We start from the raw sequence: 24,748 nt of genomic DNA, 5'->3' as shown, positions 1-24,748 counted from the left end.
TCCTGCACCTCCTTTTACTCCATGCAAGTTAAATGTGTGGTAAAAAAATAAGCAACAGACATAAAAAAAAGGTTTGGGGATGACCAAAACCTGAAGAAAACCAGCAAAATAAAAGGAACTCGGGCGGCAAGGTGGCGCAGTGGGTAGCACCTCGCAGTTAGGAGACCCAGGGTCCGCTTGTTCTCCCCGTGTCTGCGTGGGTTTCCTCCCACAGTTCAAAGACATGCATGTTAGGTGCATTGGTGATCCTAAATTGTCCCTAGTGTGAGCTTGGCGTGTGTGTGTGTATGCCTGCGGTGGGCTGGCACACTGGCTCCCCAGGGATTTGTTCCAGCCTTGCACCCTGTGTTGGCCGAGATTGGCTCCAGTTAGTAACAAGATGTTCACCTCCATAAAAGCAATCAATCAAAGCAGCTGAACTTATGCAAAAATGTATAAAAGACAGCTGTCGTAATTGTGGGAATCCCTTTCAAAAATTGCCCACTAGAGGAGCGGAAACACCACCAAAACTTCGACTAGACACCAAAAGAGCTGCAAAAGATCTTTATAAAATAAAAGGTTCATTTTAATCAAAGATTGTGCAAGCACAAAGCTCCGAACACCACAAAGGAATCACAGTAATTGACAGTAAACAAAGTCCTAATACAGAATCCAAATTTGCAGTTAAAAAGAGAACAGAGCACAGGTTCAAAAAGTGCAGAAAACACAAAAACCAATAGCGAGGCACAGAAAACTCAAGAAACACTCCACTCCCTAGCACATCCGCTATGAAACACCAGGAACAATGGAAGGCCCTCCCATAAATAGGGTGGAGAGCCATTCCTGGCAGTGATTGGCAGGTGGCCCCACCCCTTGGGGAACCACCCACAGAACACATGGGTCATAACCTGGGCCTATTCCACTTACAAATAAAGACACAGAAAAATATACACAACACATAAAAGAACCATTAATACAAATGATATAAAATTAGACACAACAGACCAGAAATACAGCTTTGAAACATAGCCAGGGGGTGGAAATGCTGGCTGAAACGTGACAATAGCTTGGTGACACTTTATGGTGCAGTGACTAAACGAGTATTCTGTATTTCTGTTATATTAAAAAAAACATTCACAGTTGCATGATCTAAAAAGGGTGGCACAGTGGCGCAGTGGGTAGCGCTGCTGCCTCACAGTTAGGAGACCCGGGTCCTCCCTGTATGGAGTTTGCATGTTCTATTCGTGTCTGCTAGGGGTTTCCTCCCACAGTCCAAAGACATGAAGTTTAGGTGCATTGGCGATCCTAAATTGTCAGTAGTGTGTACGCCCTGAGGTAGGCTGGTGCCCTGCCTGGGGTTTGTTTCCTGCCTTGCTAAGATTGGTCCAGCAGACCCACGTGACCCTGTGTTAGGATATAGCGGGTTGGATAATGGATGGATGTATAAAAGAAACCCATCTTTACAGGTGCAGAGGTCACAACTGAACTGCCTAACAGGTTGTGTACTGGTCTTAAATATGGTGAAACACAGGAAGAGTTGGAGTCAGGGCGTCCCTGAACAGGAAGATGGATTTTGAGTACCGGAAATGACATCATCAGGGGTTGCTGGAAGTGACGTCAACAGTGTGTGGACCAGTTGTGGTGTCATTGAGAGGGTTAGGGTCTTTGGCTGATGTGCAGGGGAACAAGAGGAGAGAAGGTCAGCTGAGAGTGCCAACCCACGGTCTGGCTGACGAGTAACACTATCTGAACCTGGAAACTGTCCCCCATATGCATGTGTGTGACACATGAAACAGGACTTTCTTCGCTATATCTGTATAACAAGCCAGTTAGGAAATAGCCTCACTAACAGTGTGAACTGTTTGCAAAAAGGACAGGGGTGGGGGTCGACTTGTTTTCAATCCTATTTTTTGTAAAAATTGATTGATTTGTATGGAATGATTACAATAAAATTAATAAAATGTTTTAAAAAAGTTTGCAAAAAAGGAGATCGGCATACAGTTTTCTGACTTAACGCTCTTCACGTAATGTTACTGCATGACCAAAATGAAACAAGATAAAGACGACTTAACCCGAACTTTTCGTAAACAAGAACCTTTCTTTTCCTTGGTTTAGTGTCAATTTCTGTCTATTTTTGCGTGAACCATTTTGCTTTGAATTTACTAAAACTTTTAAAATGAAGATATTTAGTCTATGGAATTATTTAACAATGTATCATCCTATTGCCAGAACTGCAAACTAAAAGCCACAGAACTTTGGTAATTTTGAACAAATGCAGCTACAGCTTTAATTGATATAAACGTTTTATTTCTATATATTGTATCACCTTAGTTCTACCCTTTAAAATTTCTTTTTAACGAAAATTTCTTTTTTAATTTAATTTCATTAAATGTATCTAATAGTTAACTTTATTGCACAGTCTCACAGCTGATTCAGGGCACATTTCATTAGAATTGACACTTGTATACCCGTGTATGGGACAAATAAAGAATCTGGAATCTTCTCTCTCATTGATTGTGCCGCATCTGTCTCCTTGAAAGTGACTGGAGAGAATTCCAAGGTTATGAGAGTGGGTACTCTAACTGGCACATAGTCAGTCATGGCACTGCAGGCTGTATTGGAAAAAGTCGTCAAGTTGACCTACCTTGGCAGCCGCATAGAGAAGGATAATCATGTTGACGATGACCCTAATGCTAGACTGAGCAAGGCAGCTGGCATTTTCAGGAGCATCAACAACATGTGAAAATCAAAGACCTTACACCTCAGTATAAAGATGAAGTTAGATTCAACAATTGTGCGGCCTGCAGCAACATATGCCAGTGAAACGTGGAAGATGACAATGAATTCAGCACGCAATTTAGAGGTGTTACACCAACGATGCTTGGGAAGAATTCTTAAAGTAACCTGGAGAGATCATGTAACAAATAATGAAATACTTTCAACACAAAAGAGGCTACAGGAACATCATTGCTGAATGTAGATTAAAGTTTGGGGGACACATCTTCAGACTCAATTTCACATGTCCGGCTTCAAAAATGTTATTTACTGGTGCAGTGATTATTCTATCTTGCATTTTTCACAACTTCTTAACTTATTTAGTGTAATAAACATAAAATATGCAGTAATCGTGGGTCCAAAACATCACAAGTAGATATAAAATGTATAATGCAGATGTTGAAATACAGGCGGACGTCACCCATGTTACCATCTAGGGAGATAAATAGTAACAAGGAGGATGTAACTTATTAATTCATTAATTCACTCTGTTATCAACACTCTCTATTGTTGAATCATTCTGACCCTGGAATGCTGGAGACTTCAACCAGAGGAATTTTGGAAGGAACAAATTTCTGTCTGTCTGCATCTGTCTGTGTCGGGTTTGGGCGGGAGGAGCACCCTCTGCAGGCCACAAGTGGCGTAGTCGGCAGGATACCTGTCCGTCTGCAAGTCAGGGACCTGCAATTTTATTCCTTGTGGCGACCCGACACCGCAGCACATGTCAACACAGCGGAACGCATGCACTGAAGTCACACTTGAAAAAAGAAGCGAGACAGTGAAGAGGCTCATTAAAGCCAATGGGGAAGAAAAGGTCCATGCGAAGTCCTAAGGTAGTGGGCAGCCACACGCACACTGTCAGCAAGGAAGCCCAGTTCGGCGTGCTGTGGAGAGAGGCCACCCTGAATAAAGAGGCTCCGGAGGACGGGATCCGTAATGAGATGGGTGATGATCTACCCACGGGGAATGTTTTACATCTGTCCCGTGTGCCTACCTCCTAGATGGTGAAATGCCGGATCCGCGTTGATGGCCTAAGCATGGCGATCCGTGGGACTGTGTCCGTCTGTGTCAGGTATGGGCAGCAGGAGCGCCCTCTGCGGGCCACAACATATACCTTCTTGTCTAGTGCCTTTCACACTAGTGGGTGGAGTGGTGGCTCTTAGGCTAGGGATCTGCACTAACAATCGGAAGATTTGCCAGTTCGAATCCCGTAAAATGCCAAAAGGGTCTCTGCTCTGTTGGCCCCTTGAGCAAGGCCGTTAACCTGCAATTGCTGAGTGCTTTGAGTAGTGGGAAAAGCACAATGTAAATGCAAAGAATTAATTTATTATTAATTATTATTATTATTATTATTATTATCATCATCAATTAAAATGAAGGCAAAGAGTTAATTATCAGCCAAATCTGGTCACTAATTAAGAAAAGGGTTAGAATGAAAACCTGCAGCCACAGTAGCTCTCCAAGACTGGAGTTGGAGACCCCTGCTTTAAGGTGTCCCCAAAGTGTACATGTGTGACAACAGATAATGCTGTACCTTTTTTATATGTCCGTAAACCTGCAATTGCTCCGTCCTGGGTATGACGTTAATCTGCATCCATCCCTGCATGTAGGCCCTCCAACTTGCTTGGGGGTTGATGGTAGAATTAGCACTCCAGCCACCATAAAAAAAATCTCACACTTTTCTACTCCATCTGAACTCGTGTGGTACCAAGGTATCACCCGCACTCGGGTCCTAATCTGGATCCTGAGTTGGCTTGTCGTGTGGTGGGTGCGGCAATGCGCTGTATCAGTGCGTTCTCCTAACCTCTCTCTCTCATTCACATATATCTTTTTTATATAGTGTCGTTCACATATATCTGTCTATCTTTCTATCTGTTATATAGTACTTTTCTGATTTATTATATGGTGCCTTTCACAGCTATTTATTAGATATTGCCTTTCAGATCTATCAGCCAATTTTTCTATTATATAGTGCCTTTCAAATCTATCTATTTTTCTAAAAGAATATCAGTTATTTGAATTATATTAAAGAATGTTCATTCACTCTTGCAGTATTGTAATAAAAAGTAGTCTTAGTGTACTTAGTCTACTTTCAGCAGTGTCAAATGAAAGTGTCAAATGCATGTCACAAGTTCAGGGATCAGCCAAAGCCACAGGGGATTTGGCAGCTGAAGCAAGCAGAGATCGAGGCCCCAGCTAATTATGAATAATAGTCGAGTGACGCCGCCTCACAGGATGCAAACTCTGGAAGCAATTTAAGGGTGTATGTTGACACAACAGTCTCATCACCCAGGCAAAGAACAAAAGCAATTTAAAAATAGAAAATGAAATAATAGATTCAGTCCTAAGTGTGGGGAGTATAAACCGCTTACTGCACCTGTGAGCAATTCAAGCCAAGCCAGCGTGGTCTAAAAAAGACATAACAGCTCTAGAAGTGAAAAACAAAGTGTGAACTGGTGTCATGCGTTTGCTATGAACATTCATTTTTCATTATGACCGGTCATATTAATTCATTTTCTATCCTATACTTTTATGCTTTATTTATTTTTTTTATTGTGATGATGAAGTCATGACACCACCATTTTGGGTTGAGATTTGGGTTTGGAATCATTAATTTGTGTTTGTTGTCACCACATGACAGCAGACATCATTGCCATTAGTCACTCAGTCATTTTCTAACCCGCTTAGTCATGGATAGGGTCATGGGTGGGGGTCATGAGGCGAAGGGCACTAATGACACCATTGTGTCCCCAGAATTTAAGGCAACGGCACCGTATGATCATTGTGTTAGGATTCTGCTTTTCTTTAATATTTCATGGATTCATTCAGTATTTATTTCATGTTCTTTGTCTCTTTATGGGGATTTTGGAATATGGAGAATTCGGACTTGAGGTTTATTTTCCGCTAAAGGCAATAATTAAAATTGCCTTATTGTGATACCATTTTGCTTTTCCTAGCTCATGTGCAGCTGCTCTCCACATTGAAATTCAGTCTGCAAGAAATCTGTGTCTTGGGCAAAGATTTGTTTTCCAGCAGAACAGCAACCACAAGCGAAAAGCTAAACTTACACAGGAATTGCTTAAAAACAACAATGTTGATGTTCCAGAGTGGCTGAGTCTGGGTCCAGTGCCCGTATTTATGAAGTGTCTCAGAGTTACTCCTAAATGCCTGACTAGGATAAGGATTTGTCCTACCCTCAGAGTGTCGTGGAGTACCCAAGCACATAAATCCCAATAACTTCCTTATGCACATCTAAAAATTGCCCACTAGAGGGTGCTAAACTGCCACACCCTGTTTAGATACAGAACAGGCCTAATAAAATCTTTATAAAGTAAAAAGGCTTATTCTTAGTTAAAATGCTCAGATATAACATGAAGGTTCATTGAGTGCAAAGACATAAAGGAATTGTCCAAAGCAATAAGGCAACTCCGAGTAAACAAACATTCCAAAACAGAATCCAATCCGTAGTTAAAAACACAAGAAATTACAAAACACAAGGAAACTCCCCAATCTGAAATGAACCACCAGGAACTGTGGAAGAGCCTCCAGATTTAGAGTGTGGAGGGCTGTTCCTGGCAGTGATTGGCAGGTGGCCCTGCCTCCTGAGGCCCCACCCACAAAACACATGGAACATAACACAGGCAGGTGACAGATAAGATCAAAAACAAAGAGTAATGTGCATAAATCATCAAAAAGCAATCTTAACATAAATAAATGACACCAAAATGAGCACCAACATGAACGTGAAATGCGTGAAGGAGGTCAATAACTGGCTACAAGCCAACTACTTTACATTAAATGGGCAAAAAACTAAGGTTTTAATTTTTCCCCCCATGATTGGCACCTGGCAGTCACTCTCTCATTTCCACTTCTTCTCATTCATCCATATGTAATTTAGAAGTCACATTTGTTCAGACTCGGAGTTTTGATTTTCATTATCATGTCTGGATTATTGCAATTCCCTTTTTACCTGTCAGGGTAAAACTGATGTGTCCTGTCTTCAGACTGTTCACAATACCAGGCTTTTAACACATTCACACATATGGACCCACATCTCCCCAGTGGCATTCTCTCTACATTGGATCCCAGTGGAATTTAGGATCCACTTCAAAATGCTGGTTACTCCCTTAGGGCCAGGTTTATACTGCATGCTCAGAACACATACGTGTACGGATAATGGCTACCACGCGTTCCCAGCGTTCTCTTGATGCGCCCTCCAAACATGTCCTCAGAAATTAACGTGAGGCGTGCGTGAGTTGCAGTACCAGCAAAAATATGGGTGGTGTGTGTGTGCAAGTTTTGGTACGTGACGTCAGCACCGTGACGGCAGGTTTGCAGATCCAACAGGATCAATCTGCGTGCTGCGATGTCTAATGAATGGTTCGATGTGGTGAAGCAAATCATCACACTTAAATGTTGACACGCAAATGTTTTTGTGGTGCTTTTCTTCAACCATTTCTCACATACATAATACAAGCATTGCATATTCCCCATCACAATGACACAATACTTAAAGGTATCACATACTGTCTCGACATTCTGTGTCGCTGTTGCCATGTTTTTTTTGGTCCTTCATAACAGCATCAGAATGTAAATCTTTTAATTTTTAACATCTTTCTTTCCTCAGTTCACAACACGTTGTATTCTCCCTGTGATGATTTCTTGCACTGACACCTGGTGGAATCCTCCAGATTTACTTAAAGTGCACGCACAAGTATAGACAGTTCACTGCTTGCGTAGCAGTAGCATCCTCAAGCTCATGCCTCGCGTAGCATTAAGTACTGTATATCTCCAGCCTTACAGAGAGAGCTCTGCACGATCAAAGCCCTCCAAAATATCCCAAACCTCCTTCAGCACTACAGCTCTGAGATCTCCTCAGTTCCATCTCCTTGCAGTTCCTCACACCAGACTAATGGCACACTCGAGTCCATTGTTCCAAGGGTTATGGAATGATCTTCCACGGACAAGGAGATCAGCACAATCTATTGAACTGTTTAAGTGTCAACTCGAGACGCATCTGTCCAGACTGGCATTTGGGTAGCATTGCCGTCTGTAGGTGACTTTTATATTGTCCTTGTATTGCAGCTTGTTTTGATATTTCATTTTATTCCGTGTTTTATTGTTTGTGACTCTTGTCTGTGATAGGTGCTTTAGGCCCCGTCCACACAGGCGTTCACATCTTGCTTAAAAGAATGCGCTTTGTGTGAACTGGGCGTTGCATGAAGTTGCGTTTTGTAGTGGCGCTTAATTGACTTCAATATGAAGTTACATTCGCGTTCGTTTGCCTCTGTTAAACACCAACCTGCAGCCCAGATTGTATTTTTGTGTGTTTACCTGTGGGTGGCAGTTATCAGGCAATCCAGAGTCTTTTTAACCTGTTGGGTTCGAGGTTCACCCTTACTTGGATTCTCGAAATATGGATCAGTTGGCTCTATTAGACCTGAGTAGTGAACTCCTTGTGTTAAAAATCCTCCTGATATGGCGACGTTGGCAGAGAAAACATCGCCGCCACTACTGGGTTGACCCTCTGACTGCACAGCTTTTGTGTAATCAAAGGAGAAATGCGAAGATTTCCGCATAAATTCTTCAAATCTTGCCAGATGTCAGTTTCGTGTTTTGATTGCCTGCTGCAGCTGATACAACACCATATTACATGCCGGTCAACCGATATGCGAGTTGTTGTTAGCCCTGAAGAGTGGCTACTTGTCGCCTTGAGATAAGCAATATACAAACACTATTTGTGTATGCACTAACCCACCGGCATTAATAATCCACAGTAGCTAAACTTACGTTATTAGCACAACCCTACAAACTGTATCGAATTCTCCATTATTGTTATCATCATCATTATGCAACATTTTTTTGATAACATCCGAACGAGCATCCGACCAAACGTAAGTGGTGAAAGCCCATGTGGACAGTCGGATATGCTGTAATGAGCTGTGTCTGGTGCTACAGACGGCAGAAAAACGCTCAGTTCAGATGTCCGTGCCTTATAAATGTGACTTTAAATTTACTTTTACTTTAGTAATGAAGCTAGAGCCAGCTCAGTCCTGGCATCAAGCAGAGGTCCTTTCCACCACTGAGGACTAGTAGACAATGGTAGATCTGGGTAAGCAACTTAAGTTTCTGGCAACTTCATTACGACCAGTGTCACATACTTGAGAGTAGGTGGCAGCTAAAGGGCCCGAGTTATAATAATTCCATGCCAGACCAAGGGGTGGCGGGGTGCAGGGTGCACAAATTGTCTCTCTCAGTTCCTTGCAGACCATTCTTGGGAAATCCCACCCGCTTCAGGCGCCTCTGATGTCATTTCCGCTCTTCATCATCTCTGGTGATGTCACTTTCTGTTTCCGCCGCCAATGATGACATCACTTCCGGCTCCAGGGCAGATGATGGCGTCACTTCCAGTTTCATCCCCGATGATGTCATTTCCTGCACTGGCTAATAAAGACGCCATCTTTGATACCATACCTTCAGTCCTGTTTAGGACTTGGATCTGTGAACATCTCTGTTTTATCTATTTTGCAGCCTTGGAACAATATACAGGGTGGCTGCCCCAAACCTTAATGATGTCTTTGACTCGTTCTTGTGACACCAGATGTTGTCATTCTGTCAGAGGCCTCCAAACAGTTTGCCCGGATAGAATTGACTGTGTCCTGGGAAGATCATATAGAGGAGGCTTTTGAGAGGAAGCTGGCCAAGTAGCAGGGACTTTTGGAGGAAGAGTCTACACCGAGGTCTCCAACCTTTTTTCCCCTGAGAGCTACCTTTACAAAATGACTACTCATGTTTTCTAACGTTTATTCTCATAGCTTATTTCAACCCAAACAAACTGAATACGCTTGTTTTGCCTGAACATTTACAAAATGTTGGTGTCCACAACTCACAATTTGCATTAAAACATCACAAAAAATATTTATTTCACCTGCAATTACATTTTGTATGTCTGTATGCATTATCTCCATCCATCCATTTTCTAACCCGCTGAATCCAAACACAGGGTCACGGGGGTCTGCTGGAGCCAATCCCAGCCAACACAGGGCACAAGGCAGGAACCAATCCCGGGGAGGGTGCCAACCCACCGCAGGACACACACAAACACATACGAGGGCCAATTTAGAATTGCCAATGCATGTCTTTGGACTGTGGGAGCAAACTCCACGCAGGGAGGACCCGGGACGCGAACCCGGGTCTCCTAAGTCCGATGCAGCAGCACTACCACTGCGCCACCCATGCATTATCTCACACTATTGAATTAAAACATGACTGTTGTGAAAACAAAACCATGCAATTCCAAATACGCAGATCGGACTTCTTCATTTGTCATTTTGTCACATGTCACTGTGTCACTTTATTCACAGGTCCAGTTGCATGTGTGATGTGTTTTTTAGTTAGTCAGATGACTGGTACTGAGGTGTCTGGTGGAGTGTCGCCACTTTGGTTCACCCTTATGGAGTCATTTAAATGTTTGTCTGTCAGTCTTGTTGTGAACTTTGATTTCATGACATTCATGTCAGACTCATAGAGGGATGGAGACCCAAACAAAGCAGACATTTTCAGAGCTGCTTGGTGAAGATTCTTATGGTTATCTGGCTCTACTAAGAAAGAAATGCTGAGAATGCATTTAACTTTAACTCCACATTATTTTGAAGGTTTACTAATATATAATATAGAAAATCCAATGTCTCTCTGTCTGTATGTCTGTCTGTCCGCTTTTCACGAGAGGACTACATAACGGATTTAGATCAGGTTTTTTTCTATAATTTGCTGGAACATTCCGGTTGATTTTGCGACTTCTCTCATTTCAGAGTTTGCTTGCGATATCGATTTATTTGCGCGAATCCGAGATCCACGCAACGGGCCGAGGGGAGGGGCCTTCCTCACTCACTCGCCAGCTTCGGGGCGTGTTCCTTAACTCCGCTTAGCTAGCGAACGAGAGAACAGTTGAATTCAACTTTATGTGATATTTAAAATAAAGTGTTACTTAGGTCTTGAGGAGTTTGAGTCCGGATACTCTCTTAAGTGAAATTGAAAATCTAGATTGCAAATCAGATTGTGGATCGTGATTATGTGTTAAAAGGATCGTGATATGATTTTTTGGAAAGATCGCCCACCCCTAATTAGACTATTCCATCCATCCATCCGCTAATCAAGTTTTCAAATTTATGTAGGATTCATTAACCCTTTGGTGAGCTACTTGGAAAGGGGTTGTGAGCTACCTGTAGACCCCTGGTCTACACCCTGCTGGGCATGAGTGGGCCATTCAGAAGGACAGCCATCAGGACTGGGTCCCTTGGGTGTTGTGAGACCCGAAACACCTTATGAACCCAGGAAACATTCCCTGATGATGCATCCCAGAGCATCTGCAGGATGTATCTTTCACCACATGCTTTTGCAAAGAAAAGCTAAATATTTCATCAGACTTCCTCCTAATTCCAAAAGTTAAAACCTGTTAGACAAAAAAAAATAATAATAATAACATGCACACGAGTACCCTGTAAATATAGCTTTGTAATTGAAGTGGAAACTCTCTCCAAAAAAAAAAAAAAAATAGAAAACAGGTCCTCTGGCCAGGCTTCGGGGCAAATCTCACCACCTGTGCTGAGGTTTCTGGCACCAAACTCCACAAACACGCAGCTCTGCCTCACCAGAACACTGCAGCTGAGACAACAAAGGCGAGTCCAGGGTCATTTACTGCTCAGTCGGGAGCAGCGTTAGGCTTGGCCCCACTATCCTGGCTACGCTGGTAGCAGAGTCCACTCGCAATCTCGGTCAAAATCACAGGCTACTGGGAAAGGAGGCCAAAGAGTCCAAAACACAAGGTAAACATGTGGTAAGGAAACAGACAGTAAGGTATGGTGCTGGCTCCACTCCCACGGGCCGTAAAACCTCCTTAACAAATCGCTGGTAGAACAAGGGTCAATGTCCAATACATTGGTCAACACTGGGCAAGTGTGAAGATGAGGAGGCATTTAGCTCACAGCCAGACTAATAAGCAGTACAAGCCTCATAAACTACAAAACCACCATTGGTATATTAACACTCAAAGTGTATTCTGGGTAACATTCTTTCCATAAACTGTACAGCAGATTCAGGAAGTGTTCAGACGTCTTCATTTACTGCACACTTTATGGTGTTGTAGGTCTCAATTTAAAGAGATAGATGTGCCATTTTTGTGTATCTATGCTCTATAAGCCGTAATGACAAAGTGAAAGGTTGTGCAAACTTATTTAAAAAAATCTGTCATTCACATAGAAGCATTCAGACCTTTTGCAAATTGTGGTCAAGTCATCCGGTTTGCTTTAGTTCTCCTTGCGATGCTTCTAGAACTTGACTGTAGTCCACTTTGCGGCAAGTTGAATTGAGTGGATATTGTCTAGAAATGCACACGTGTACATGTTGTTAGAGGCGCCACGTTGGGACTGGCATCCCGGCCTGAACTGTAGCATGATCCTTACCCGGCCAGGACGCCAAAATAATGGAAGGACAGGTGAAGACAATTTATTCAGGGTATTGTCTTCCCCTCAGCACTCTAGATGGCAGCCCCCTTCTGGGTTTACAGAACCATTACGGATTCCCACAGGACTTGTACCGGGTACCGTGGGTGCCGCCAGTGGGCAGTGAGGGGACTAGCGAGACCTACTTTGTCTGGCTCCAACTTCACTTGGAAGTGCTTCTGAGCCACAGTTTCGGGAACGGGAAGTGCTCCCGGGTGTTAATTAAAAGGAGCTAGCTGCTGGAGGAGTGGAGGAGAGGCGAAATTATTCGGATTGGGGAAACAGAATATCGTTGTGGCGTGGGAAAGACTTCTTTGTAAAGTATTTCCCACAATTAAACCTTTTGCTTTCACTGGAATTTGTCTTGGTTTTAACATGGAATTGAGTGGCTGATTTTAGAATTGATTTTATCATCCAAGTTATTCTAGATGTTGTGGATTATTCATTCATGCACAGGAATCTTTTGACAGTTTGTCGTTTACTTGGTTTTTAATAAAAGCACTGCTCACTTTGCACGAACCCTTCCGACTCATCTCGGTTTATGACTATCAGTTCCTGGTTCAAGAGGCTCCTGGAAGTGACACAGTCAAACAAATGTGACTTCCAATATACTTGCAGAGCTCTGGAGGTTGACCACAACTCACTCAACCATTAAGAGAATTTATTCACATCAAACAAAATGAATAAATGCACCAATCATAATATAAAACAGGAAAAAAATAAAAAGAAATAATCTTAAATAAAATGAATTTTTTGTTAGGAACAGACTGAAAATGATAATCATTGCAAAAAACGTGCCTTAAACCCAGGCAGAACCAGACTGAGGTACATAAGAGGAGCAGTGATCTCTGACACACACAAGTTCAATATGCATTCCCTCATACTTAGTCGCAGTAGACCACCATATTAACTCTCTGACTCACCCATATCCAGACAAGCAGAGACACTTTTTACACTATCAGGAAGAACGACACACTAAAGAAAGATGAAATCGGACCCAGTTAAAGTTAGGATAAACATGGTGAAAGGAAAGCTTGGTGTTCCTCCCCTCTGTTATTTCCTCTTGCAAACAGTAAATGCCTGTGTGTGAATGACACAATGCAAACAAACTGAAAGTTGGACTTTCACCTGCTGTCTGGCCCGGTTAGTAAATATCAGCAACAGAAAAATAAACAAAATTCTTACCCTGTTATTCTCAGCTTGCTCTTCAAGGAGTGGTTTGATGGACGAGGAAGTCTGATGTTGAATAGAAGCCTTTTCATCCTCTTCCAATTCCCTCCTCTCCTCTGCCTCCTCCACCTTCTCCTCTTTGTTCTCGAGTTCTTGTGCTGGCTTATCCAGATTACAAACAGCTACACTTGTACCAATGTCCACTGGTGGATCTGCCACTTCTTTGACCAACTTTTGTGGGGTATGGTAATAGGAATCTTGTTCGGAAACTAAAGGTCCACTCTGGGAACTCTGCAAGACTTCTATCCCCGATTCTTGATTGCTACTCTTCACTTCTACTTCTGGAGTTTTCATGTCACTCTCTTCCATTAAACGGTGCTTGAAATCTATGTCACTAGGTCCTTCAGATAGTTTAGGGTGAGCCTCTCCTACAATGCTGGGGCATATTGATCCTTCTTTAAATGGAAATATTCCATGCGTATCTCTTGATGTACTCATGGCAGAAGATGGAGTAGAAATTTCTCTGTCCATGCAGTTCTCATCCATAAATTCTACATCCATGTATTTATCTTCATTGTTCTGCTGACTTCCAAATGTGCTACCAAAATTGGAATCTCTCACATTCTCTAAGGTTGTTTCCCCAAAAACATCTCTTGTGCCATTTGTCACGTCATTACCAAGATTGCTCTCTCCTGTGACAGCTCTACGATCCAGATCCCTTTGTAGTCCTACAACTGTATTTGAAAGGATGGGGTTCTGGTCTGACTCCCTCCTGCCATCTGATTCTATAGCCGTTTTGTGACTTGGATGATACAGGTCTGTTTCTTGAACATCTAGAGGTGACACATGGCTTGAGTCATGTATTGATGTTTCTTCTGTGATAAGGCTGTGGTTTAGAGTATTGGGTTTAACGTCAGGATCTGAAAAACTCTCTGCGCTCAACCTCAACCCTTCCTCATTTAAATCTTTAACCTTCTGCCCCAGAGAGGCAAACTGAAGGTCCACATCGGTACAGCATTCCACTGGACTCCCATCCCTAACCTCCTCAGCTCCTTCATCTATACTTATAAATGAGCTTTCTTTTTGGTTGACATCTCCAGATTCTTCCTTGACAATAGAATGAAATTCTGTTTTAAGAAGGTGCTTGCTTTCTGTTAAACTTTCAACATTCTGCTCCCTCGCACTTTCCTTCTCTTCCACTATAGGGTGATATTTCTCATCTACAGCTTTCACATCCAATAAACTCTGCTCCCTTATGAATGAGAGTTGGTCAACATCCTCACCCTGGTCCTCTAATTCCACCAAAACACCATTATCTACAACTGGAAACTGAACCTTCATATGATCCTGATGTTCAATGTCCTCTAAATGATCTTTTTCTCTCATATGAGATGGGGAATGTGTGTGACTCGCAGGCTCCAAGTCCACCCAACTCTGGGCATTACTGACCTGAGGCTGAATTTTCATCGGTTCCAGATTCTCCAAGTCCATCAAACTAACCTTATCTGCCTGAAAATCGGTTTGTCCCAGAGGCTCACTATCTAGAGGATCCAGCGGTTTTAGTTTAGTACCATCCAATTGAACCAAACTCCGTTGTTTGAATGGAGATTGGATGTTGCTGTGTTCCAGATTCCCAAGATTCAGCAAGGGGCTCTCCTCCATAACGGGAGCCTGAAACTCTGTTTGATTCAGAGGCTCCATCACCACCAGATGCTCCTTTTGATCCACAGGCTCAAAGTCCACCAAATTATGCTCTTTGACTGGAGACTGAACTTCTGTTGCATCTAAAGGCTCCAAGAGGTCCAAGAGGTTATGCTTCTCTGTAACTTTCTGGTTTCCACATTCCATGTCTAACAAACTCTGCTGCTCTATAATTGAATTCTCAGAGTTGCTCAATATGTGTTTTTTGGGTGCTAAATCTCGAATATCTCCCTCACCCAGTGACTCCAGTTCCAAAATGCTTTGCTTCTGTGTGTCTGTAGAATGAAGTTTGTTTTGATCAATTGGTTTCATATCAATGCAACTATGTTCTTCTTGGAAGGAAAACTTCTGATCTGTGAGTTCAAAGTCAATCAAGCTCTGAAGGCTAATTTCTTTTTGAACCAGAGATTCAGGCTTCTCTGTAACAGGTGATTGACTCTTCGTCTGATACGGAGGTTCCAGGCTCTCCGAAATGTTAGTTTCCGTTACCAGCGGTTGACTTTCCATCTGGTGAAAAGTCTCTAAATTCACCAAAGTGTGCTTCTCTGTGATTGGAGGATAGGATTGTTTCTTATCTAGAAGTTCCAAATCAACTAAACTTTGCTTCTCAGTAACATTAGAGTCAAAATCATTTTGATCAAAGCACACCAAATCTATCTGTCTATCAGACTGAATCCTTTTCTGATTTGCCCTTTCCAAGTCCAACAGCGTCTGCTTAGATGAGGCTGGAACATCAAATTCCCTTTGATCCACTATATCCAAGTCAACCAAACTCTGCTTTTCTACAGCTAGCAACTGAATTTCATTTTTCAGCTGAGGCTCCAGATTTATTAAACCTTTTTTCTCTAAAATGGAAGATTGAGCCTTCCTATCATTGAGAGCTTCAAAATCTCCGAAACTCTGATCGCTTGTCACCGGAGATTGAGCCATCTTCTGCTCAAGAACCTCCATACTCTGAAAACCCTCTTCCCGTAGGACAGAAGACTGCACTTCCTTCTGATCAAAGATTCTTGTGCCCACTAAGTCTTGCTCCTCTATGACTGAAGAGTGGACTTGAACATCTCCCTGATTCAATGGCTGCACTTCTAAAGTGTCAAGCTCTTCTGTGTCTACAGTGAGGAGCTTTTTCTCATCTGAAAACTGCATGCGTTCATCTTCAGTTTGAATAAAAGCTTTCGGATCCATCAAGGACTCCTGATCCTCGGCCAGAGGTTTGGCTTCTGCTTTATTTATTGTCTGCATTTCCGACAAATAATGATCTTTCTGATCTAGAGGTTCCAAATTCAAAAGACCCTCATTCTCACTCATGATAGGCGGATGCTTGGTTTTTATGCCTTGAAGACTCTGCTCCTGGCCAGTTACATGCTCTGGCTTGGGAAGATGGACAGTATCACATCTTTGAAACAGTCCATCATGTGAGCTGATACCTTCAAACCCTTTTGATCCATTTTGTGTTAAACTGGTTTGCTCTCCACCGATGGTCTCTAATGCTGTTTTGCCCACTTCAGCAGCCATTTCTGAACTTTCTTCTGTACCTCTTTTGATTACAGAGTCACTCCCTATTACAGTATCTGGTAGGTGGAAGTTTCTCTGGTCAACATTCTTCAGCTCTGCCAATGGCTGAGAGATAAATCCATCTTCTGCATATTTTTTATCATACTCCTCCACCATTTCCTCCTGCTCTCCTTCAATGTGCCCCTCTTTTTGAACATACTCCTCCTCCTCCTCTTCTTCTTTCTCCCTATCACCATCTTTGCGTTCCAACTCTTCTTCACTCTGAACCCCTTCATGTTCATCAACTTTTGATACTGGTTCTTCTTTCAGCACCACAGGAAAATTTGCATGGCTTTCTGGATTAGTCTGTTCTTTGACTGGAGAAGGTTGATGTTCTTCGGTAGTAAAAGATGTTCGTTTCTCACCGAAAGTCAAAGTCAGCTCAGAGCCTTGAGTATCCACAGGCTTTGCTTGGTCTTGGATTTGAGGTGCTTCATCTCCAGAGCGCATCTCTTGATTTGCTGGTATTGATGGAACATCTTGTTCAACCAAAGGTGATATATCTGGATTCTGGGAAGAAAATAAGATTAAGTTAAGCAAATTCAGTAAGTTACATTTCATATAAACACATTTTACAATCACTACAAGTCACATGTTTTTCCTATTCCTGTGCCTGCTGTCAGGGATACCATGATGACATATTTCTCGGGTATAAGAACATCTCATGTACAGGTACTTCACTGCTAAAATAATAACACATATTAAGTATCATCTCACGGGCTGTCCTAATCCAATCTTAATCTTAAATTAAGTATATATATATATATATATATATATATATATATATATATATATATATATATATATATATATATATATATATATATATATATATATATATATATATATACTTACTCCACACAGTTGATATTGTTCTCACACATATTTGTTATGTTTTTTTGAAGTACTGACATAACATTTCTGCTAAAATGGAAGCTTATGGTGACCAAGGCAGGACAACAGGAAACAAACATATCAAAAACATCCATGAAAAAAATCTTACTTTATTCATGCAACATAATTCACGCATCAGGACAGCCAGTCATATGATCACAATGTACAAAACACAAACATTTTATCTAAAATACTGTTAAATAAATAACTCTGTAAAATGAAAGTATTCCACAAACGAGAAGCTTCTTCTCCACCTCATTCATTGGTCAACAGTCCTGTCTTCAATTCAAAAGCACAATCCTATGTGAATAGGCTTCTTGTCTGTGGAGTACTTTCGTTTTCTGGATTTATATATTGAACAGCATATAAGCAAAAAATACATGCGTTTTGCCCTTTGTGAGCATACAAATGAAGAACTTTATGTGTCGATTTTGCAACACGAGTAACATGACATTTTTTTCATGGACATTTTTGACGCTGTTTATAGTTGTCCAGTGTTGGTCACCAGTGGGTCCCATTCTGTTTGAAATTTTTGTTATGCCCACTCACCACAAAAACATGAAGTTAAATATTTTTGATCAGCCACCATTAGGTCTCATACTATCAGAATTTGTGCTATGATTGTTTCAAATTTTTGATTGGTCACCATTGGGTCCCGTTCTGTTAAAAACTTTGTTATGTCCATTCACCATGAACACAAGTGATTAAATAATTTTGGCTGGTCACCATTGAGTCCCGTTCTGTTAGAAACCTTATAATGTGTATTCACCACAATAACTTGGGATTAAATATTTTTGCTCAGTCACCACTAGGTCCCACACTATTAGAAACTGTGTTAGGTGTGGTTTCCAATTTTTGGTTGAGCACTATTGGGTCCTGTTATTTTAGAAACTTTGTCCATTCACCACAATAACATGGGATTAAATATTTTTGATTGGCCACCTGTAGGTCCCATGCTATTAGAAACTGTGTTATGTTCTATTTTAAATGTTCGGTTGGTCACCATTGGTTTCCTTTTCTATAAGAAACTCTGTAATGTCCATTCACCAAAATAACATGGAATAAAATATATCGGATCCAGTTCTCTTGGAAACTTACTTATGTCCATTCACCATGGAAACATGAGATTAAAAATGTTTCTTAGCCATCATTAAAAACTACATGTGGTAAGTAAAATATTAACAAAAATAAATGATTTTTGACAGGAGTATTCTTTTGCACTTCTGTGGGCAGGCACTACTCAATATGAATATCCAATGTGAAATAAAAAGAATCCTATTAGAATATTTTAACAAAGCATTGATATCAACATAATTTAAATTAGTGAATGAATGGCAGAGACATTGATTCACTAGTCAGTTAAGTTTTTTGAGATGATTTGTAACAAGATGTCGATGCCACTATGAGCAGAAGACGAGCTCACATTAGCAGAACAGACCTCTCGTTCAGACGCCACATTAGAGAGTTTATCAGACGACAATATTAACCCCAAGAAACCATTACATGAACACAGTGCCGGCTTTGAAAACCAAGACAAGTGCAGCAGTGTTAATATAAGAATATATAAATCAGATATTATATTAATCAAATATCTAAATGACACACTCAATATCTGAATAATGCTTCACCAAGGCACACAGCACACATTACATAAAAGAATAGAAACACATGGTGGGACACAGACACACACCACAAAGCTCAGAAAGAGACCAAAGTAAAGACTCGCCCTGTATGGAGCCCCCTTAGTATCTGCTCAGTACAACCTGCTTGGTATTGTTCGTGCCCAGGTCATCCACACTTGGCACAGGTGATTCATTGTGACTAATGCCGGCACAAGTCCCATTCCTACCGCTCAATGTTTTAATTCTGTTGCCAATGTGGGGATCTTCCAATGCAATGTCAGATAGACAGTCATGTAATTCAGTAGCGAGAGGCAATTTTATTAATTTTTTTTATATCTATAATGTAATTTTCAAACAATCACCATCCACACTAGCATTTTCACATTTCCCCACACCCTAAACCAACCGAAAACACATAGGATGTAGCCTTTGCCCTACAACAGGCATGCAGGCATCAGTGGTAACAGGAAAAAGAAGAAGCTTGAATGTCTAGTTTGGAGGACAGCAACGCTGGAGAACAACAGCGTGGAGCTACAAATGAATATCTAGCGTGGACAACGGCAATGGCAAATACGAAAAACAATAAAACAGAATAGTTATGAAGAGTAACGCATAAGCCTGACTCCTTCAAAAATCGACTCTCACCTCAGCGTGGTAAAGGAGTGATCAACTAAGTAGGGGATTGCCGTCCTTGGTGAAGAGTGACCGAAGTACCGCCGAGGGCACCACGTGAGGTGGACTGGCTCAACAGGAACCTTGAAAACGTCGACTAACGAGAGCAGTGGGCAGCAGCGGGTCTTGTGTCTTGTTGCGCGGAGGACCACTTTGAGGAGGCAATGGCCAACTACAGTTAAAAGCAGGGCTAGTACCCAGTCCAACCAGGAAATTGTGTGCTAACTGTGAGGTGGAAAGAGTCGGGCGCCTACCATCTTATTAGCCCAAATGAGTGAGTGACTCACCACCAACCCTTCTACAGATGGCATTGAACAACAGCAACAGCGTTAGCATAAGGCGAGCAAAGCTGCTGAGAAAATGTAGTGAGCAGGAACCAATCAAGGAAGGGCCAAGTAACTACTGTGGTCCCCGGCCGGGCCAGGAGGACGAGAGGAGGGCTTGTGTCTCCCCCAGACCGAGAGGGGGCGTCTGTCCTGATTATACTGGAGGCCTCGGGTAGAGGGCTTGGAAGCCCAGCCCTGTAGGGACCCGTGGCCACCGACAGGCGGCGCCCCAGCGCCTCATTATCCCAGGGGTCCGGCACTTCCGCCACACCAGGAAGTGCCGGGGGGAAGACGACAGGGGACACCCGGATGGCTTCCGGGTGCGCAGCCGGCACTTCCGCCACACGGGGGTGTGTCCGCGGGAGATTGCCGGGAAGCAGCTGGAGCCCATCCGGGTTCCTATAAAAGGGGCCGCCTCCCTCCAGTCATTGACAAGAGTCGGGTGGAAGAGTGGCAACGTCTGGAGGAGGAAGGAGGCGGTGGGAAGAAAAGAGAAAGAGAAAGAGAAAGAGAGAGAAAAGAAAAAGGAGAAAAGAGAAGGCATTGGATTGGCCTGGACTGAGGAGTATTGGGGTTGGTGAGCGGAATTATAAAAGAGGAAAAGATGAATAAAGATGTGTTTGTGGGTGACATTAACGTGTCTGCCTGTCTGTGTCCGGGGCGAGGTTCACACTACCATATATATTCGTGTAGAAGTCGGGTCTCGGAACCCGAAAAATCAATCATAAAATCAGACCCCGACTTATACACCCGTTCAAAAATACGATACTTAAATTTTGTTTTTTTTAACACCTTTTTGCTTCCTCCAATCTCAGACACATTGAGTTTTGCAGCAGCACAGTTAGCAATTTCTTTCGCCACTTCAATGGCTTTTAATTTAAACCCACCTTCCTGGGTAGCGCTACTGCCTCGCAGTTAGGAGACCTGGGTTCGCTTCCCGGGTCCTCCCTGCATGGGGTCTGCATGTTCTCCCCATGTCTGCGTGGGTTTCCTCCCGCCATCCAAAGACATGCAGGTTAGGTGAATTGGTGATCCTAAATTGTCCCTAGTGCTTGGTGTGTGTGCCCTGCGGTGAGCTGGCGCCCTGCCCAGGGTTTGTTTCCTGCCTTGCGCCGTGTGTTGGCTGGGATTGGCTCCAGCAGACCCCCGTGACCCTGTAGTTAGGATATAGCAGGTTGGATAATGGATGGACGGATGGACCCAACTTCCTTTTTTCTTCTGATCAAATGCGCCATAAAATCAGACCCCGACTAATATGCCCGTTCAAAAACGTGACACTTAAAATTTATTTTTTTTTTTTTACATCTTCTTGCTTCCTCCAATTTCGCATCAGTTTCTCAGACACATTGAATTTTGTTGCAGCAGCACAGTTACCAATTTCTTTCGCAACTTCAACAACTTTTAATTTAAAATCAGCTTCATATTTTCCTCTAATTGAACGCTCTATTGTAGATAAGGGATGCTCTTACGATAAAGGTGCATGAGTTACAAAAAAACACAAAACAGTGCAAACCTCCCTTTGGAATAGTTCGGGTATTACCGTGTGGTCACGTAGGCACAATACATAGAAAAAAAGGCCGTGTGCTCCGTGGTTATACTCTCAGGTGGATGTTAGCATATCATAATCTCTTGGACCAACAGTGTGTTTTCCGCATTCAACTTATACGACCGATATTATAAAATACCGTAAATTTTACGGTAAAATCAAGCCCTGACTTATCCGAGGGAGAACTTAAACGTGAGTATATACGGTAATCAAAGTAGAGTTAGAGCCTGCATTTTCAAAAGTCTACGTTTTTACCCATCCACATACTACAACGCCAAGCCAGCTGTCACACATGTGCGAATGAGAGACAAGCTCAGGGCCTATTATAGAGTAATTCCACCCCAAGTCAAGGATTGGTGCTCTCGCCCACTACTTCTCCTATCCTTCTACCCTAACACTAGAAGACTGACAATTCTGATTCTGAAACATTAAACCCGCCTCTTCTTGCTGGCGCTATTCAAAAGGGATGTCGCCACCAGAAGTCGGCAGTCGCGTTTTTATGACTCGTGGTTGTGAAGACATCACCTGACAGCCTGGTTATTTTCTGCCATTTTTCCCAATTATACGAGATTGACTTTTTTACATTTCACCTCGTCTGCCATTCTTTGCATTTACACAAGTATACAGCTCTGGAGAGGATTTTCAGAAGCCTCCATTTTCAGAAGTAAGATGGGTTCATGGAGACGAAAGACAAAAATGGAGACTAATGTCTGCATTTTTAAATGAAAAACGTGGTAGTGGGAGCGTAGCCTGTGTGTCTATACATTATCCATACATGGATCTGGCATATAATTGTGAGTATTCGTAAAGTTTATTTGCAGCTTCTCCAAATCGGGCAATAGAGAAAAAATGAGCAGATACAACTGTTTATTGTTTACTTATCTGAATAATAAGTTTGTCATTTTTATTTGAAAGCAGGGTGGCACTTTAAAAAGTTTGAAGAAGACCTCAATACTAGCTAAACAGGCCTGACTAAATGTTCGGTCTCGCCGATTCTCATGCCCTCTTCATTCTCCGCCCTTTCTCTCGGTTATAAGCGCCTGGAGCAGTCCTTACATTCCACAAACGTAAATCAGTGTCTGCTGTTTCTTAGTATTGCAATTCAGAATCACAGGAAGCTCTGGAATTTTAATAGCAGAATGGGAAACAGGTCCAGGGTCTGAGAAATTCAGCATTCTGCTCCTTATAAGGAGAAGGTGACAGCCCCCCGTAGGTCATATAGTACTATTTATATCATTGGAGTAATTTCGTCATTTATTCCCAAAAAATGGACAAAACGATTGTAAATAATTTCCTGACCTCTTCCTCTCTCCGCCCTAATCCAGTCCTAAGACACGGAGGTAGATTTTTCCTGTCACCAGCAGATGTCACTATTGATCCATCGTTAGCCTTTGCCAGTTCTCTAAAGCCAGAGGTAGACAGTTTTGTACTTGCATTTGAAGTGCAATGTCACTTCTGCATTTATGGTTACATTTATTCACTTAGCAGACACCTTCATTCATAGCGACTTACAGAAGAGGTCAACATAATCGAGTAAGTGTTACGGAGCAAGGTTACAAGACTTCAAGTGAAGAACGGACCTTAACAGCGACCAGATGAGTTCAGTTATCAAAATCTAAATTTATTTTTATGTCTAAGCAAGGTGAGAAGTAAGCTGTTACCTGTGCAGGTGGTGTGAGAAGAAATCCACCACCGTTCAGTGAGATTCTACCCGGGACGTCTGCCTCGGCTCTCTTAGCCTGTGATGGACTGGTCGGGACGGGCTCATCCGGGCTGGCGGAGAAGTTTAAGAACTCTGAACTGGTGGGCACTTTCTCCACTAAACTTTCTGCTATCTCTGGGTAACTCTTCAATGTGGTCACGCTGGGCAGGTCTCCTTCGTGTTCCTCTTTCTTGCTCTTCAGAAGAGTGAAGGGGGCCGCGCTCAGCATTTTGGGAGACGTCAACCCCCCGATGCCCCTGTACTTTAATCCCCAGGGGGCCATAGAAGACTCTGCTTTGGATGCCGCCTCTTTTTGCCTCTTGTTCTCATTTTGCTTCTCCTCCATCCGGGCCAAGATCTGATCTACTGTGACGCAAGAAAACTGTTTTCCCTGGTTGATGGGCAAGGGTCTGATGTGAAACAGAACTTTCTTGCTGCCTCCATCTTGTGGTGAGCCACCATTTAGCTCTGGAGCATCGATTTCTGATACATCATTTTCAGAAGATTCCTCACTCTGGGGTGGAACTCCTTTGGCACCTTCATGTGTAGGATATGGTAGGGATTTGAGGCAAAATGCACCTCCATGTTCTTCTGCCCCTGTTTCAGCTCCAATTCTGCCAATTAGAATAAAATACACAGAATTAGTGGAGACACAGAAGTGCTGATCCACAGTTGCTTAACTGGTATGTGGTACAAAAGACCAACCCTTGCGTTTGGCGTTTAAAGGAGACCTCAAGCTTTAAACAACAGGCCTCAGGTCAGCAGGCAGTGGATCACACTACACAACTTTCAACATGCCAAAGTAGATGAACTGCTCACATTCACTGTTATGGTAAGCTGGTTTGTAGTCTTGGAGGGGTAAACTCTCTACAATTAAATACTAATGAGGCTCAGGCATTGCTAGATCTTTCCCCTGACAAAAAGCATCCAATTTCTAAAATCACAAAAACACACACAAGACATGACCGTTTCGTTTCATTCGACTGAAGGGTTATTGCACAATCCTCCTAACTGAAGTTTTCGGCCAAGAATTTCAAAAATGCTTGAAAAAGATGGACCCATTTGCTGAGAGCCAACGCTGGACTGTTCATATTTACTGAGCATCTGAGACGGGTATGCGCAACGATTTGGATCCAGTCTGATTATTTTGCGGTCGGTCTCATAAATTCATCTACTGTTCTGCTAGAAGTGAAATGCAATTTGTTTCGTAAATTTTCTTGTGAATCAAAACACTGAGTAACACTGTGAATTCGATCTCACGCAAATCGCTTCACTCATCACAAGTGGTGATGTTTGAATGGAACCTT

General features: G+C 42.5%; 1 protein-coding gene across 1 annotated transcript in view; it reads right to left on the bottom strand.

Annotated features, from left to right (window-relative positions):
* si:dkey-9i23.6 overlaps positions 1-24,068 on the bottom strand; it is a 57,709-nt gene extending 33,641 nt beyond the window's left edge. Inside the window, exons 1-2 of the mRNA XM_039743471.1 lie at positions 23,401-24,068; positions 13,440-17,189 (exon numbers count right to left, since the gene is read on the bottom strand). Coding sequence (XP_039599405.1) covers positions 13,440-17,189; positions 23,401-23,787 — 4,137 coding nt within the window. The 5' untranslated portion in view covers positions 23,788-24,068. The remainder of the gene's footprint in view (positions 1-13,439; positions 17,190-23,400) is intronic.
* Positions 24,069-24,748: the final 680 nt, after the last annotated feature.

Source organism: Polypterus senegalus, unplaced genomic scaffold (genome assembly GCF_016835505.1).
Source record: "Polypterus senegalus isolate Bchr_013 unplaced genomic scaffold, ASM1683550v1 scaffold_2219, whole genome shotgun sequence".
Taxonomy (NCBI): Eukaryota; Metazoa; Chordata; class Cladistia; order Polypteriformes; family Polypteridae; genus Polypterus; species Polypterus senegalus.
The sequence above is the reverse complement of the archived record's forward strand: the minus strand, read 5'-3'. Positions and strand labels throughout refer to the sequence as shown.